We start from the raw sequence: 17,605 nt of genomic DNA on the forward strand, positions 1-17,605 counted from the left end.
GAGAGGAGAGGATGGTGGAGGAATGCTTGCTTGCAGCATCCTGCCCTTTGTTCTGAAGGGAGGTGTCGGAGCCCGGCTGGAGCCTTGCACTGCCCGTGCGGGGCCACGGCTGCTCCGAGTGGGGCTTCCAGGCAGGATCTTCAGTTATAGCTGCAGGGCTATGGCTAGCAACAGAAAGCCCAGATATCCAAACTTCTTCTATTGCTTCTCTTCAGCTTTATCTTTTAATTCACAATGCCAATTTCTTAGGGTAGGTGAAGCGGTGAGATAAGAATTGAGAACTCCAGGAAGACCCTATTCTGTAGCCATCCTTCCTCCTCCAGCTTCAGAGTGCTTCTTCCCTTCGGTGCCAGTACAGCAATGCACAGGCTGAGAATACTTCTCGTTATGGCAATTTTGGGCCAGGGTTATGAAACATTTCCCAGTGCAGTAATGTCTACTAGCAGCATGCTTTTGAAATGGCATATTTCTGCTGCCAAATTCCTTGGTGTAGATGCAGTTATAAGCGTGTGTCTGGTGTAAGCTGTGTCTAATCTGTAAGGGATGCCAGTATAACTACACAGTGTTTTCACTGTCTCAAGAAATGTGCAAAGTGCAGTGTTATCTGTCTTCAATGCAGCCCTTCGCTAGAGAATAACATTCTGAGGTCACTGGTTAAAAAGAGCTAGTGACCCCTGCCCCAAGCAGCAGCAACCATGAGAATAACATTAGCAAATCCCTGCCACATCACTGAAGATATAGATTTATGTTATTTTCTTACATTTCAGGACATTTAGAAGAAGGTGCCACTGGAGTATAAAGATATTTTCAATTTATGTGATGAGGGAGCTAGACAGCCTGCCTCCAAGTTCAGCGAGCCTGTTCAGACTCCAAATTGGCAATGAATCATTACACTCACACGGCCACAGGCAGGAGAGGTCTGCGGAGATTGCATTCACCCACTCTAATCGCTCCTGCAGCAGCGCTGACCAGCCTGCTCCAGAATTAGGGAGGAGGGAAATAAAATTGTCTGATCTCAAAAATCAAAATACTGTATTACTCTATAAAAATTCACAGTTAGCTTTGGGGATGGATGGTGATTCCTTGGCTTAGTGTTCCTTTCTTAGAGGAAAAGGAGACGACTACTCGAAAAACTTCCCGTGTTAATTCCAGTCACCAGCCAAGGGGAGGGAGCGAAAAGCTTTGCCGTGGGAGGTGGCACTTCACACCCCCTTTGATACAAGAATTTGGAGGGCACATGTCCTATATAGTCAGGCTATCAGGGGAACAGAAGATTGACAGATGTGACATCAGTTTTTAAAACGCAATCAAGAAGGGATTTCAGGCACTACAGCCCACTCAATCTGACTTCTCTGTGGGGCAAACTGCTAGACGCTGCCATAAATAGCAGAGCTGGTGAACACCTACCTCTAACATGCTGTGGAGAGGTCCCTGAAGAAGTCTATAGGTAAGAACAGTCTGGAAGAGAATAGCATATTTGGATTTCCAAAATGTCTGTGAAAAGGCCTCTCAGAAGACATTACTTAAAAAACTGATCTGTCTTGGAGCAAAAGACAAACTCGGCTTGTCTACCAACAGGTTAGAGGTGTGACACACCTGCCCAGGAATTGTCAGCGTTCAGATTTCACCAGTGGGACCTTATGGGGACCTAATCTATTCACAAATGGACTGCAGAGGAGACAAAGTGTGTTTATGATATAAAATTATTCAGGATAATTAGAACAAAAGCTGTTTGTGAAGGGAAGCAGAACAATCTCGCAATACTGAGTGGCTGAGTGATAAAATGGCAAATGAAATTCAATGTTGATAAATGCAAAGTGATGCACTTGGGAAAAACAACCATAACTATACATCCATCCTGGCAAGTTCCCAATTTGCTATTGCCATTCAGTGATAAGACCTTGGGGTCACAGCTGATAGTTTTCTGGAGATGTCAGCTGAGTGCTCAGTAGTTGTTAAAAAACAAATAGTATGTTAGAAAGAAGGAAAGTAATAGAAAAACAAACAGAAAACGTCACTGTGCTCCCACAGAACTCTGCAGTAAACCCACTCATTAAATGCCGTGCACAGTTTTGGCTTTCCCATCTTGAAAAGGGTATGGTAAAGGAAGAAGAAAGGTACAGAGGGAACAAGTCATCGTAAGTCTAGAATGGCTTCCTCAAACACAACAGTTTAGACTTCCTCAGATTTGAAAACAGATGATTAAGGGGGAATATGAGGGAGGCAGACACAATCATGTGAGGCATTTAAATGAAGAGGGATGTACTCTCTAATGCAAAAACTAGGAGGCACCAAGAGAAGTTATTAGGCATGAGTTGAAAGCAAAAGGAAGTTTGTTCTTGTGGAACAAATTGTAGAATTCATTGCCATGGGATGCTTTGGACACCAGAAGTCTAAATGGGTTCAAGAGGCAATTAGAAGATTATGGAAGAAAGGTCTATCAAAGACTATCAAACATAATGATGCCAAGAACATCTGTGGCTAGACAAGGAGTAGATATAATCTCTGGCTCAGGAACCTCTCAATTCTCTTCAGTCTTGCCACCAAACCCTGCCCCAGTGCTGCCCTGTAAAAATGTAGTACCTCAGCCTGTACGCCACAGCAAGAGAGTCCTGGAGCTGCCCAAGAGCAAGCCAAAAAACCTCCTTGAACTCTTTTTCAGTGTTAGGTTGAACAAATTCCAAGATAGAATACAAAGAGTTATATCAGAGACCAGCACTGGCGATGCAGGATTGTGGATTTTATTTTAAAAAGCTATTTGTTTGTTCAGTATTAAATTGCACCCTATATTACTAGTTTATATCAAAAAATGAAAATTCACGGGACTCAAAGGAAATCTTAACAAGTCTGTATATACAAGAAAGCCCAGCTATCACCAGACAATAAAGCTGGCTACTTGCACTGTGACTACCCAAAGGGAATAAGGATTCATTTTGGATGTATTTTCCAAGGAAAGGTCTGTGAGTTCAAAGTCATTTTTTCCTCTGCACATAAACTGCTTCCTAAGCACATTCACAAAATATTTAGCAGTAATTAAGCTCATTTTAAGAGAAGGAGGGAGTATTCACACCATTTACTTTCAAAGGAATCTTCTTCATGTAAAAACCACCTCAATACAACCCACAACCCACTGCCAAAAATGCAGGAAGAGACTTACACCAAAACCTAGCAACAAACAAATGGAGAATGTTTACCTTCTACATCGGGCAAAGTATGTGTGTGCCTAGTTTAGTCTTTCCTTTCACAAGTTCCACCATAAACCTCCTGCCACAGAAATTTCTGAAGAGATTTTTGATCTTCCTTTCTTTTAAAAACATCCCACGCACTGGCTATCCTTGGGAAGATTTATCTATTCTGTAGTATCGATCACATGTTTTCAGCATCTCCTTGCCATCTTCTCTCTTCCTTTGAGATGTAAAAAGCAGATTCTTTTGTAAAAAGCCCGTATGACTGCAGAACCTTATACCTCTTTTCAGAAGTTCCCCAGGCATGAAGGCGTGTTATGGCTGTGCTATGTCCCACCCAAGGCTAGCAGCCCTCTAACACTGGATTTTCTGTTTCAGCTGCAATCCTTCTGTTTCTCCATAGAACATTAACTAAGTCTTCACTGTAGCTAGCAGATACAATTCCAGCACAACACACCGTGGCTGGATCTGACTGCGTGTGGGAAGTTACATCGCTAGCCACTTCCGACAGCTACTGTGTAAACGTAACCTCAGGCTCCTCTGTCCCGCAGCCACTTTCAAAACTGGGATTCTGATCTCTGAGCCAGTTTAGGCACTTGAGAAACATTTCACCTACAGGCCCTGTGAAAAATCCCAGGTTTTACTCTTCCGTCTCATCACTGTGATCCATAAGGAAGAAAATAAGGCCCATGAGGTGTCAGCAGGGCAGAACATAAGCAGTGCAAGGGAGCCAGATGGTTTATCCCAGACTCCGACCGTCTTGTTCCTGTTCCTTCTCCTTACTCCAGGAGGACATTTCATGTACTCTTTAGGAAGCTGAGACCTCAGCTATGGAGAAATACATCTGGAGTAGCTATACTGACTTCAAAGCAGACTCTCCGAATTTTAAGCCAGCACGGAGAACAGAATTTGGCATGTGCAGCGCGGTCGAAGCAGTTTAACTTCCCTTCAGAGGGGACCCTGCGCTCCCCAGCACAGGACTAATTGGCCAAAGCTATCTCTCTGACTGGCTGCCACGGCGTGGCACTCGCAGCAGGGAACTCCAGGAGGAAGGGAAAAATAAGGCTATTAGAGCAGTGTTTTTCTTTGCTAAAACACGGGCAGAAGGTGTCCAACATTTGTTAATAGCAGTGATTTTGTGACAGCTGAAGCAAAGCCTGCTTAAAGCCAGACCAAGTTTACAGATGTGTTGCTGATTATTTTGAATAATTAAATGGTGTAAAACCCAGCTGTGATGAATAGCACCGGGGTCACAATTCATAAATAATTGAGAAGAGTGAGTCGCATTTGATCACCCTGATCAAATTCTACTCTCTGGAGAATAAATGTTTGTCCTGAATACCATCAACATTGTTAAATGCCTCAATATTCCTGCTCAGCCATCCAGCCAGCAGTCAATTGAACTAAATCACTTTAACACCTTACACATTTGCCTTCCTCATGAATACAAAATGTTTCTAACTTACACAACAGTTTTTGGGCATCAGACAAAGCAGGCAGTCTTTGTAGACAGTAACCAAACAGCGACAATAAATGTTTTAAATGATCTCATTAAAAACAATTGCTGCATACAGTCTTGTCTTTACTGCAGTAAGCGACGAAGCCGTAGATATTAGGCCACCTATTTTGGTTCATTGCCTTGTTTGTAAGCAGAGCTGCCTCTCTGATTCACATGCAACACACAAAGAAACCTCCTTTTGCTGGTGGGGAAGCCAATAGCACAGGTCCATGCCGTTTCCCGGGGCTCCTCCTGGTTCTCCATACTTCCAAAGGTTCAGCAGTGACTATGGTTAGACTGAATGAAAGAAGTGCCTAAAAACTAGCCAGAGAATACTGACTTGTACTTATCGAGGCTTGACTCTGCAGCCCGTCCTCATACTGGGGGATGTTTACCATGCTTGCATGATATGGGTTTGGTAACCCAGAGGTGGAAAACTACTTTCACTTCATTGGAATTACCTCCAATTTATAGCAGATTTGTAAGTCAGAATCTGTCCTAAACAGGTAACAAGTTGCAAACTTTACAAAAGACACATTAGGTAAAGCTCACCAACTAAATCCTGAAGCCTTTTCTCCTTGGTTTTACTGGAACAAAATAACCAATGATTTCAACAATAATCTTTCCTGGCTGAACAGACCATCAACAAGGACTCCACGAACTGACCCACAGTTTGGGTTTTCATAAAAAGACTATATTCTACTACTATTACTCATAGTGAGCACTGTGTTCCTCCTTTCGGGCTACGCAGGGGGTCTGGGACTTCTCAGTGTGACTAAGAGGAGCAAATTCTGGGCCAATAACAGTAAAATAAGCTGCAGATTGTAAGAAAAGCCTGGAGTTAAACCCAACTGCTTGTATCTTCACGTTGTTCCTGGGGGACTGCAGGCAGCTTTTCCTATTTAATAAAAATCTCAGAGGGTCCCCCCTTAAAGGCACCAAATCTGGGGTGGTTAGAAAGCATCTGTAAATGTCCAGTCCCACAATGCTTATACCTGGAGGCAAATTGGTATTTCCCTATTTCTTCTGATACCTTTGAGCATTGCATTTACCTGACATTACAGCATCACACAGATGTCGCACGGTCCATAACTATTAACACACAATTAACTTTGGGAAAACAACATTTTATTAGTGGATCATTAAATCGTACCTCAAAGTCTTCTGAGAACCCATGCTGGCTATTAGAATACAGCTCACTGATGTGTTTAACGAACTGCTTGACTGGAATTGCTTCCATATCATCTGTAGAAAGAAAGAGATATTCAGAGTTGCTACTTGTCTCATCATAAAACTTCAGGAGAGAAAGTCTGCACTCAGTATCACCTAGATCTGAGTTTCCCAAGGGCAGAGCTCATTCAATATGCAATAATAAGAAATCTTGATGAATCTGGCCAATTTTGAGATAAACTCTTTGTCATATATATCTAATAAGTACTACAATTATGAATACCGAGAGTCTCTTCCCTAGGATGCTATTTTGCAAACTCCAACAGAAGTTCCAAGGATTGCTTAGTTCTTGTTTGTGGTTCGAAGATAGCTGTGGATGGGATGAAGAGGCCTCCTCCCACATTGTATAAAAAGAACAGAAGAGACCCAAAATATGAAATTACAGTTGACGATTGCTCCCAGTACATTTTTACCAGACTGAGCAGACACACTGGCTTTTCTCTTGGAAGTTATTAACCTTTTCCTTTTTACACAATGATGTAGAACCCAAATGGACTTATCAGGAAACTGTCTCTGAGCAAAAGAACAGGCACCACAACACCCACGCTAATTTGAGCTCTCTCTCATGCCAGACACTGTTCATAACATTGAATATGTATTCCACTGGACCATTTGTTCTTGCTCAGCACAGTGCAAATTCCACCCAATATACCAATAAATCACCCACAGACCTTTTTTCAAAGACAGAAGTCAAAGGCTTGAATTGAATTAAAGACAAACAAGACTGTTTCAAGCACCTGGCTGGGGTGTGGGATGGCTGCCCTATTTCTCTCCCTTTCTGTCTCTCAAAAAGGGCCTAGGTGGTGGTGTAACCACCACTGCAGTTGGTGGAAACACCGCGCTTGCCAAGATTCATTAGTTAATATTTTCAGTCTGGCATTTAGGAAATGTGAATTGCTATACAACTGTGATTACTTTCAGCATGTGAAATAATCTATTGCCTGATGGCGACTATTGTCTGATTGCATGATTTTATGGCAATACTCTGGTATTTATATATTCCATTTAATATTCTTCTGAAGATTGCATCCAGTTTATGTTTACTCCCAGTAATTCAGTGGTGTATTTTTGCTCCTATTTAGCAGCCATATGGTTTGGTGCTACAGCTGCATTATAATCTGGATTCTTTTCCTTTTAAACATCTACATTATGATTGAAAAAATCCAAATATTTCTACAGATACTTAGCAAAATTTAACGATAAATAAATAGATGTGACATTTACTGTATTCAGAGTGAAAGATCTTTGGCAGCTAAAACCTCTAAGCTGTCACATATGCTTTTCTTAGCAAAGGGTATGAAGATCTGTATGTGTAAATGAGGTTCTACTTTGGCAAGAATTTTATAGATCCCTGACAATCTGATTTCTTTCCAGCTGATGACAATTAATATTGACCATGTCATTACTTCTCTACTCTTATTTTATCAGGTAATGCTCTAAGGTGGCTTTTTGCATCTCTTGGCATTTTCAGATCTCAATCAGCTCTCTTCCATTTTATTTACAAGAGCCAATTGTTAGAGATATGTTTGCAATCTGATCACCACCCAGTATAGTAATGCTACTTTAATTAACCACATGCTCATTTACTGAATAATACAGAATTCAAAACATTTGACAAGTGTATGCTTATCTTAGCAAAAAGCTGCAGCATGCAGAAATGCTGGCGCTTCGAAATATTTAAGTGATAACATTTATTCTATGTAATATTGAGAACATCATCATCTCACAACAACATTTGTATTAATATTTTTGCAGCCAAGACACTTGAGTGGAATGATCTACAGGAACAGCAGTCAATAGCAAGAGCCTGTAAAACAATCATTCCTCTCCTGAGAAGTAACCCATACATCCTAGTTTTCCTTGAAAATAACTTGTGCTATGATAGCAATTTCAAATACTCTCACAAGAAAAGTTCCATAGTTATCATTTAGGTTTTTTCTTGAGTAGTCTAGCTCAGCTGAGACCAACTGAGATCAAGGATTCACTGCCGCAGACCAGTGTCCAATTTAATTTTGCAGAAGGAAGAATTTAATTTTAATTGTGATCTGTGAGCCAAAAAATACATTACAGATGACGTGCTCTCTGGTCCACTGAATTCCCACCAATTTCAAGGATGGGTCTGCACCAGAGATCCATGGCAAACTATGGTCAGCTTTCTTTTTATCATCATCACTGCATGGTGGCAGTGTGTCTCCACCTTTATAGCCACTGCTAATTCACTTCCCTTGTTCACTATCCTTTATTGTTTCTCCTCCCTTTTTCACTTCTGAATCCCTCCAGAAGCCATAACCAAATGCAGTTTCTTACTCTATTTGATAACATGGGCAACAATTAAGCATTAAATAAATTAAATAGGAAATACTGTTGATGTATGAGCTCACTGGGTGAGAGAGAGCTTATGCTGCTGAAGGTGCCCATAAACTCAGGAAACCCACGTTGGAGTAAATGTAATTGTTTCATATTAGGAAGATTAAAATCAGAACCACAAATATCAGAAACTCAATAAACCACTTATGATTTCCAGCTTTCAAACTGCTGGGATAGCACGGTGCAAGATGTGGCAGGCACCGCGCAGGAGGCCACCCCTGGAGGGACATGGCAGCCCAGAGGGGACCGGCTGCACACCCATCTTGCCCCCAGCTGATAGCCACCAGAAAGCAGCCACCCCCAAGATATAGTCTGTTACACTAACCAATGAACCAGAAGAGTGTGAAAGTAATTTGGGGCTGTATTTTTCTGTTCATGACCTCCAACTCTGAACTTTTCAGCCAAGAACGCAAATTATTTTAGCTGGGGTACATACATGCCCCGCCACAGGCAGCGTGCCAGACCTCTGGGAAAATGTGTACTGACGTGCTCAGCACTCCTGAATGGTATCTGCTCTGATGTTATCCGAAGATGGCTGTGACTTGCTCTAAGAAAATCAACAGATGTAGCTAGATGCACAGAATATGCTTTTCCTTGCACTATCATCAGTCCAAAGGCTTTGGTTAAGCCTTCTTTACATCTTAAGACAAATAGACTTGAATGATTATAATTCTTATAGTCGATTGAAGAGATTAATGGAAACCTATAATGGCTAATTAGGAGCTCTCATAGTTATTCTGTGCATATTCCCTTTTACACCATATACTTTTTCCCACCCAGAAGCTTAAGCAACATTTGATATTGTCCGTATGACCCTTACATTTTGCAAGACTTACATGCTGTTCAAAGAGAAGTGGGAAATGTTTTAATAACATACCTTCACCTCTAACACCGCAGATATAATTAAAGTTCTGTCTAGCTTGGGTTTAGCCATCTGTTTTATCAGTGTCAATAAAATGATTCTGGATTTATGTCACTACAAAATATGAGCTGAATCTGGCTCTGAATGAGCTGAATGTACCAACCCTTTGTGTTGCGCAGAGAAAGAAGTAATCTTAGATGGACAGGAGCAGAAGTCTCCAGAACTTAAAGGAATTGTATATACATTCATCAATGTAAATAATATAACATAGCAATATCCTTTATAATCAGACACTACTGAAGCTGAGAGGTGGGGGGTATGTTTAACTACTATGCTAGATATTTAACACTTTGGTGGAGTTCCCATCCTCGACAAGTGCCTGAGAGGAGTAGCAAAAACACAGAAGCAAAGGGGACCACAATGCAGCTCATTCCCTGCCACAAAGACAGCATGCCAAGAAGAAAGTCATGTTTGTTTAAAAAAATGATTGTAGAGGAAAACCTTTACTTGCATCTCATTTTTTTGAGGAATGGCAATTGACAATGCAGAATACTTTATACATCCCTTCGGAAGACAGCCACTTTCAAAAGAAGCCCAAAGTGTATAGAAGCAATAAAGTTCAAACAGGGTTATATTTGAAGTTTGGATAATTAGCAGTCCTGCCAGGAAGGATATTCCTATACTTCCCACTTAATAAGCTGCCTTTGTAATGTTAAAGCAATAGGGTTCAATTTCAAAAGAAAAACAGGATATCATATCAGAGATGGCACTTCCACATAATAAAATCTCAGATTCATTTTGATTCATTTATAGCCTGAGAGCTCACTGGATAGTTGAGTGGGATTGGATTGGAACAGACGGTTTTGGGTCAGGAATTAATCCAGAAGGTCAAAGCCAAAGTGCTTCTTCATATTACCTTTGTCTGGTTTGGAGTTTTGGTGTTTCTGAAGACCAGATGTTTGACACACATGAAGAAGTCTTGGTAAGAAAATTCACCCATGTCTTTTGTTCTGTTTCTAAATGCTTGCTGTTCTTCAGTTATTATCTTACCCATTCTACTAAATCCAATATACTCCTTGTATCTTACGCCTTACTTTTAATGTGAAAGTTTATTCCATTTGTTTGTTAGTCACTACACTTCAGCCTCTCATTTGCAAAGCCACCTGGACTCATGTGCCATAGCCGCCACGTGGCTTGGCCCATCTGCTCCAACAGCAGCCACCTACCACACTGCTCAGCAGCCCCATGCCATCCCTGGCATCTCAGAAGCACCTCCATCAATTCTCAGCGTGCCCTTCACAGCTGGCTTCAGCCAAAGGACAGGGGGATTCTCCCACTCGGCTCCCTGCCTGCAGGGCTGAGCAGTGAACTGAATCAGGCTGCTGATCTGGCTGATAAGAAAGGATTAATTGATTTGTGGGGAAGGGGAAGAAGGATTAGTTGTCCGTGGTGTAGATGGGTTGATCCTACTCATTAGCATGAAGAATAGCGAAGTGCCAGGGAAACTGCCCTTTCTGAAGGCGGCAAAAGCCTGGCTTACGACAGTCATGAAACCAGTGACATTGTTAGTGACATCAGTCGTGGAGAATCCACTCTCAGCAGCGTATCCTCACAGTTCTCACCTTCTGCAAAAAAGTTTTCCTGACTGGAAAGAAGTATCTACCAGGAGCACCATACTAGAACTGGATTTGACTTCTTAACTCACAGATCTGTTAAATAACGTATCTGACAAATGTCTTCCCATATCCATAGCAAACAAGCACCAATCTGTTCCCAGCAGCACTCAACCCTGGGATGTCAATTAATCTTCCACCCTCTTCTTCTCCACTGCTGGAGAGAGCATTAAATGCAATCTCAGGATTTTTTTAATATATATATTTATTTTATTGTTAACCACATTCAGTGGGGTTCAAGGGTTTTTCTTTTTTACAAAGATGGACAGAAACATTCTGCAAGCAGCTGGAATACCTAGCATCAATATTTAGGATGCGTATTGCTTAAAACTGAGTCTAACAGCCATTCAGTAAACTACAATATGTACCAGAACGAAAGCTGCAGAGCTATGGCAAAAGCTTGCCTTCACATGCAGCACTGCTGCAGAAATAACCACGCGGAGTGCGATTCCAACAGATTCATTTCCACAAGGAGCCATGGGGCACTCGTGGCACAGGTCTGAATAGGATCTATGCAACTGTACCGTGCAATAGGAGAGCGCATACAACACACAGTACTAAACGGGGATGTAAAGCCCAAGTATGTCTCTATTTGGTCTGTCTCTAGAAGACTGACTGATCGTAAAGAATACTGCAAGGATTAATTGCATACCCTTGGGTAAAATTCTGCCCCAGTAAAGGTTATTGGAAAACTCCTATCGATTCTGCTAAGGTCAGGTGTTCACCTCTACAATATACAAAAACCTCCAAACCTACAAATTGAGTGCACACTCCGAAGCGCACACACTTACAGGGACCAGAAACTTCACATTCAGCTCAGATTTCGGCAGTGATTGAATCTGAAATGTTTGAGCAGGTGACTCCACAGCCAGATCCTGATCCAAGTCACGCAAATACTAGACTCCACGAGTAATTCCACATGTAAAAAAGGGCGGTGCCCAGCTTTCTTCAAACCCTTTTAGATATAGTGTATTTGAATTATACACATTTATATAGTCAGAGCCTTGAATTCTGCAGTACACTGGCTTTCCTTGCTTAACTATTAAAAATAAGAATGCAACTGAAGCCATCGTATTTCATTTGGAATAATTAATTTTGCTGACTGATCACATTGCTTGCTGTATAAAAGATGGCTGGATATATAACAACAGTTTTATTTTTATAAAATCAGTATCAATTAATTTATGATTAAAAAAAGTCATTAAAACCCCCTTATTATTCAGAAGGTGTCTGCTTTCTGTGGAGATCATATCTGCATAAACACTAAACAGGCAATAAAATGGGTTTCATTCTAGGAGACCAAACTACCTGCTGAAGCCCTTTAAGGCTGCTATCCTCCTGAAGTCACGGACCTTAGTACTTTACACAATTCATAAATTAAAATAAATTAAGATAAATAATGAATTACTGAGAGTTGATTATTGGGGACACTATTCCTCATTAATGCTCACATTTTTGTAATCATGCATATGAAGTGCTGTTTTTAATAAAAATGGCCTTTCAAAGTGAAAAGTCACGGGAAACACTTCAAATACATTTGGAAAGCCCTGGATAGGTGGGCGTGTTGAAAGAAAAACACAGAAGTCCTTTCAGCAAGATAATTGCAATCTATTTGTTAAGATCAAGTCAAATGAACACAAGGGCAGGTTTCTGATAAAGGGGAGACACATGAAAAAGCAGAATATGAAAAATCACCTGTGTAATATTGTAGCTACATTCATCTCTCTTGCTTCAAGATTTAATCTACTACGATGCTATTAGCCATGTGTCAGTCAGGAGTATAAAGATGTTAATGATAAAATTTTATATGTGTCAAAATAAGAGCTCAGTTTAAATCTGCTTGTACAAATTTTAGATTAGGTTATCATTAATTATAAACGTAATAGCAATACACTTCTTCCCTTTAAGCTAAAAAACAATTTCACTCCAAGAGAATGAAACAATGTGAATTTCTCCTTAGCACAGAAATTAAGCCTGATCTTATTTTATATTGCCTGCTAAGGAACACAATTTTAACCTCACATATTTCCATCCTCAGGTCTCAGTCATGCCATCAATTCCATACATGCCTTACATTTAAGCACACGGAGGTTCAACTTCCAGGGCTCTGCATCCCAGTGTGATGCCTCTCATCCGCAATTCACATGGCCACCAAGAAAACATGTTTTTGGATGATTTATCCAGCTCCTAAAGCCTCCACAAGTACCATGGTTAGATATCATACCATAAATTCTTCAGTGTTCTGCAGGAGCAGGGTTCGTAGCAGAGAAAAAGGAAGGTGGATGTTCCCTAAAATACCTTGATATCTTCTTGGCTTCAGAGGATAGCTGTGTTTGCAATATTGCATTCATGAATTTAATTGAAGCTGAAGATAGGTACAATTCACAATATGGTGCTGGGACATAAATCCGCAGGGAGCAAAAAGCAGAAAAAGTCTTAAACAGCTGAAAAGCACTACGTCTGTGCTCAGTGAAGAGCTTCATGCCCTTGAGAAACATGTCCTGAGCTGCACTTGGCACTTTTTCCTGTACCTTGTCAGTCTCTAGCACAGAGCACGGAGGATCGCTGTGCTCAATACACCACCACTGTAGTAGGCACAGACACGCCCTGGTGCTCTGCTTTGGGATGCAGCTTGAGACAGCTATATCTTGGCAGAAGACAGTAAGATACCAAGGCTCTGTTGGGAACCTGCAGTTTCTTTGCAGAGGTACTTTTAAGTCAGTCTCTTAATAGAAACAGTTTATCACGGGGTGGATACTCCCAGAAGGTATCAGAAGTGCAGGAGCTGGGCTTGTAAAAAAGCCCAACAAGCCTAAGCACCGACATTCATCAGGAAAGTTCAAGGCAACCATGGTTATTAAAGGAATAAGGAAGAAGGTTTCAAAATTCTGCAGAGATTTAACAGAAGCTAAAAGTTAGTAAGATGGACTCTTGATAGGACTCCTTCTTGTAACTATGCAAAGAGGGAGGGAAATGAAGGAGGGCCATGGCTGCACTGGCTTTACACCTTCACACGATGGCATGAGGTGGTCCAGACACCTTTTCACTGCAACGTAACTGGCTGCTCCGCTGTTTCCTGGGCTCATGCACACACACTGAGTCACTCTTAAAGAAGCATGAGAGTGTTTCTCCATTGGATTGTGCCTCTAGTTATTTTAAATACACTATTCATAAATTCCAGTACTAGTTAAAAAATTAATTTACTGCCATTTAAACTTAAAACTGCATGCACCTTGATCCAAGAACTGGGAAGTGCTCCTTAGTCTTGTAGTCTAGACACAGCTGAAATGACTGGCATCCCATCTGAGACATTTTACTTGTACTAAAAATGGTGAAAGACATCTGGAATAATATGCTAAATGAATCAGTTGCATTGGCCAGCCTGTTTCTCTGAACTGTGGTCAAGACTATGCAGAGTTTTGCTGTAGGGTCAAGCCTCAACTACCTCTGTATGGATCTCACAAGTCCTGCTAACACCAGTGCCACAGTGTCTGTTGTGTCCATGGGCTGGGCAAGAAACCAGTAAAGCCACAGCAAGATCCAGAAAAAACACCCAAAAGCAGGAAAGCTCTGAAACAAAGGACAGTAGGAGGGCAGAAGTGGAGTTTTTGCTAGTTCCACTATTGGATGTCATCACAGAGGTGCACTTCTGCACTGCTGTTGTGGAGCAGGTCTAGCAACGAGAAGACAGGAAAACTGACATGGGATGCATTTTGTTTTGCAGTGCTGCAAAAAACATACAGGTCTGCAGCTACGATGTTGCTGTTATTCTTACTTACCCAACTCTACCAAAAAGGATCAAGTCCAGAAATGTTTTACCCAGATACTGACCCAGCTATGGAAAAAACCAAACCAACAGGACCAGGAGCTGGTTTGCTGAGAACAAGGTCTTGCCAAGACCAAATGTTATAGCAGAGAGATCCAGGCAAAGATGATGTGGATGTGGCCAAAATTAACTGAGTGTGGAGGCAAAGAGAGAAGACATGGAGAAATAATTTTGTTGGGCTGAACAGCAGGGGAGTTTGAGAAATCTGCATTGATTACAGATGCATTATTGTCAGGTGTAAGGCTTATGTGAGTTTAGATTTATACCTCAATTGTAATATCCAGTGGGTGACTCAGTTAATGATATCTCCTTTGTCCCGTGTTTCTCTAGATCAAGCAGTGCAGATAATTATGAATAATGATAATGATTTGAGTCTCAGAGCAAATTTGCACAGATAAGAACACACACATGGGTGATGTGGCTTCATGCACAATAATTAAGCACGTATGCCATGGGAAGTGAAATAGAAAATAGGTAAAATAATTCCTTTACAGGAAGATTGTTTTAGATTTTGGACCTGATGAATTGTACTGTTTGTCTATTGTAGGTAGCAGGCAGATTGATTTTAGAGCTCATAGACCTGAGAAGACAGAGGGCTTGCCTAAATAAGAGCAGAATGTGGTGCAGAACTAAACACGAAAGCTACCTCTGAGCACGCCGACAGGTCACGGAGCAGAGCGGTGGCATGCAGAGATGCCAGTGCCGCTTCTGAAACCTCGTGAGCTGTGTCAGGATGTTGCTGTGCCTGGCTTCCAGACACCTGGCAGAGCCACCCCACACCTGGCCAGGACCAGGCAAGCCAAACCCGCTCAGCTCCCTCTGACCGGCAGCTCACTGCAGGCTGTAGATGGGCCTTGGCAAATCTCCTGTCTTCAGATACGCTGCCCTAAATATCCATCATTGTGGCTGCTTGCTCATAACTCAGAGCAGAAATTAGTCCACTGAATTGTAGGAGGCAGATGCATGGTCCCATGGGCATCTATTAAAATTTCTTTTATAAGGATGGGGTTTCACAACCTAACAGGATTACTTCGAAAAATTTGAAATGCCACTTACATTTTGCTTTTAGGATCAACATGGCAAGTAAGACTTTCTCACACCCTCTGGCAGCTTCCAGAGGAAAAGTTCAGAGGCTTATAATTTCATCAGTTGTGATCAGTTTAAAGGAAAATTTTGTCATTTAATATTTTTAAGGCACTTCAGTGGGCTGCTTATGTGGGAGTAGCAGCTGACGTCAGAGGAGACTGTCATTTAGCAACAGGTATATGGGGGAAAACAGGCCTCTTCGACATCTCCAAACAAGGGAAATGTTTAGGACAGCTTCAGGATCTTTCCAGGCAGTAGCTCCCATCTTTGGAAAAAGCCAGCATAGCTGGAATTTATCTCTACTAACACTGAGCCTCATTACCAGCTCCTTGTACAGGTAATAGCTAATAGACACAGAGAGGCACTTCCAGAGGGTGACTTGTATTTTGGTGGCCTGAATAGCTTTACTGTCAGTGCCAAGATCTTCAAGTTCATCAGTTCATTCTCTCTTAAGACTTTCTGGGCATGATTCAGCTTCAGGTCAATGCATCTCCATTTGGATATCTATATGCAGGTGTCTAAACGTCTATCTTAGCCACAAAAATCTTGTGATTGCATTGGGAATTCAAGGGCTGGATTCACCTTTGCATCCAACTAGACTAAACCTCTAAGTCCCAGTTCTTCATGCGCCTCAGAGCTCATCGCATCGGCAGTCCTTGTAGATTTTGAACTACAAAGCTTCTTGAGATATCTTGCAGCACTTGCTAAGCAGGTGCCTTAATCTGCAGTGCCCATTATCGGGGTGAGCAGCTCACTCTTAGCGTTACCGAGCCTGAGCAGGCCACAGTGTGCACTGCAGTGATGGGGCATCATGTCAGTCCCAAAGCTGCTGTGGTCCAGCTTGTTCTAGTCATGGCAAGACAGCCCCAAAAAGCAATTTTCTTCTGTTCTGTCACCTGTTGTTACATGTTAGAATGGCATGTGCTAGCCTGATGGTACCTGTCACCTGAACAGTTTTAATGGAACTTCTTCAGTATAAATTACAGTTTATATGAATGCTGTCCAGTCATTAATGGACTGACCATCAGAACATCCCTGCAAAACAGGGGAAGAACCACTGTCTCAGCAACACAGACCACAGCATGAAAAGATGCTGAACTTTCTGCTGGTTTCTTTATCTATAAAAAAGTTGTCTCAATTACAGTGAAAAACCTACACAATGGCCAGAGACTTCTCTCCAAGGGGAGAATTTATCTCCTCCCACGGCCTTGTGCTCGTAATCCCCTGTGCTTTGACACTGCTTTGCAGAGAGTCCAGGTTAGCTCACCCTCCCCTTCCTCGCAAGCTCTAAGGAGGTACCACATGACAGCAGGCGTGGTGGGACCATTAAGCTGACTGCCAAAAGCAGCCCCAACAGGGAAGCGCTCATCCTGGGTTTACAGTAGGAAGAATGGAGTTCTCCAACTATTTAGGTTCTTTTGTGAAAGCTCATTGCAAGGCTAAAACCTCCCATCTCCCGTTACCCTAAAGGAGAAGAAGGGTGGCTTCTTACAAAGGACGCGATGTGGCCAGGACATGTCTGCCACAGAAAGGAGAGGAGATGATAGCACGTTTGCTTTTCTTTTCAGTGGCACAGCATCAGACTGCAAGGCAAACTGCCTAATGTTTTCTGCAGGAACGTAATAGCTAACCTTTCATATTAGTTCCCATGGCTACTCTGAAAGACTCTTTCTAGAAATAAGTCACACATGTCTACTGAATAAAATCAAGGAAAATATAACCGGATTCTTTCACTTTTCTAGGAAGCATGTTTCCTTCAGTGTCTCAGAGATGGCTTTGAATGTTTTTTGGTAAAATGAACCTAATTAGCTACAGACTGAATCCTACACCAACGACACAAATTACAGAATACGACAAGGAAACTCAAACCACCTTGAA

The 17,605-nt window shown here is 41.8% G+C and overlaps 1 protein-coding gene across 1 annotated transcript in view; it reads right to left on the reverse strand.

The window, feature by feature from the left end:
• PTPRG (protein tyrosine phosphatase receptor type G) overlaps positions 1-17,605 on the reverse strand; it is a 408,497-nt gene that overhangs the window by 21,592 nt on the left and 369,300 nt on the right. Inside the window, exon 15 of the mRNA XM_056334994.1 lies at positions 5,837-5,928. Coding sequence (XP_056190969.1) covers positions 5,837-5,928 — 92 coding nt within the window. The remainder of the gene's footprint in view (positions 1-5,836; positions 5,929-17,605) is intronic.

Source organism: Falco biarmicus, chromosome 4 (assembly GCF_023638135.1).
Source record: "Falco biarmicus isolate bFalBia1 chromosome 4, bFalBia1.pri, whole genome shotgun sequence".
Classification (NCBI taxonomy): domain Eukaryota; kingdom Metazoa; phylum Chordata; class Aves; order Falconiformes; family Falconidae; genus Falco; species Falco biarmicus.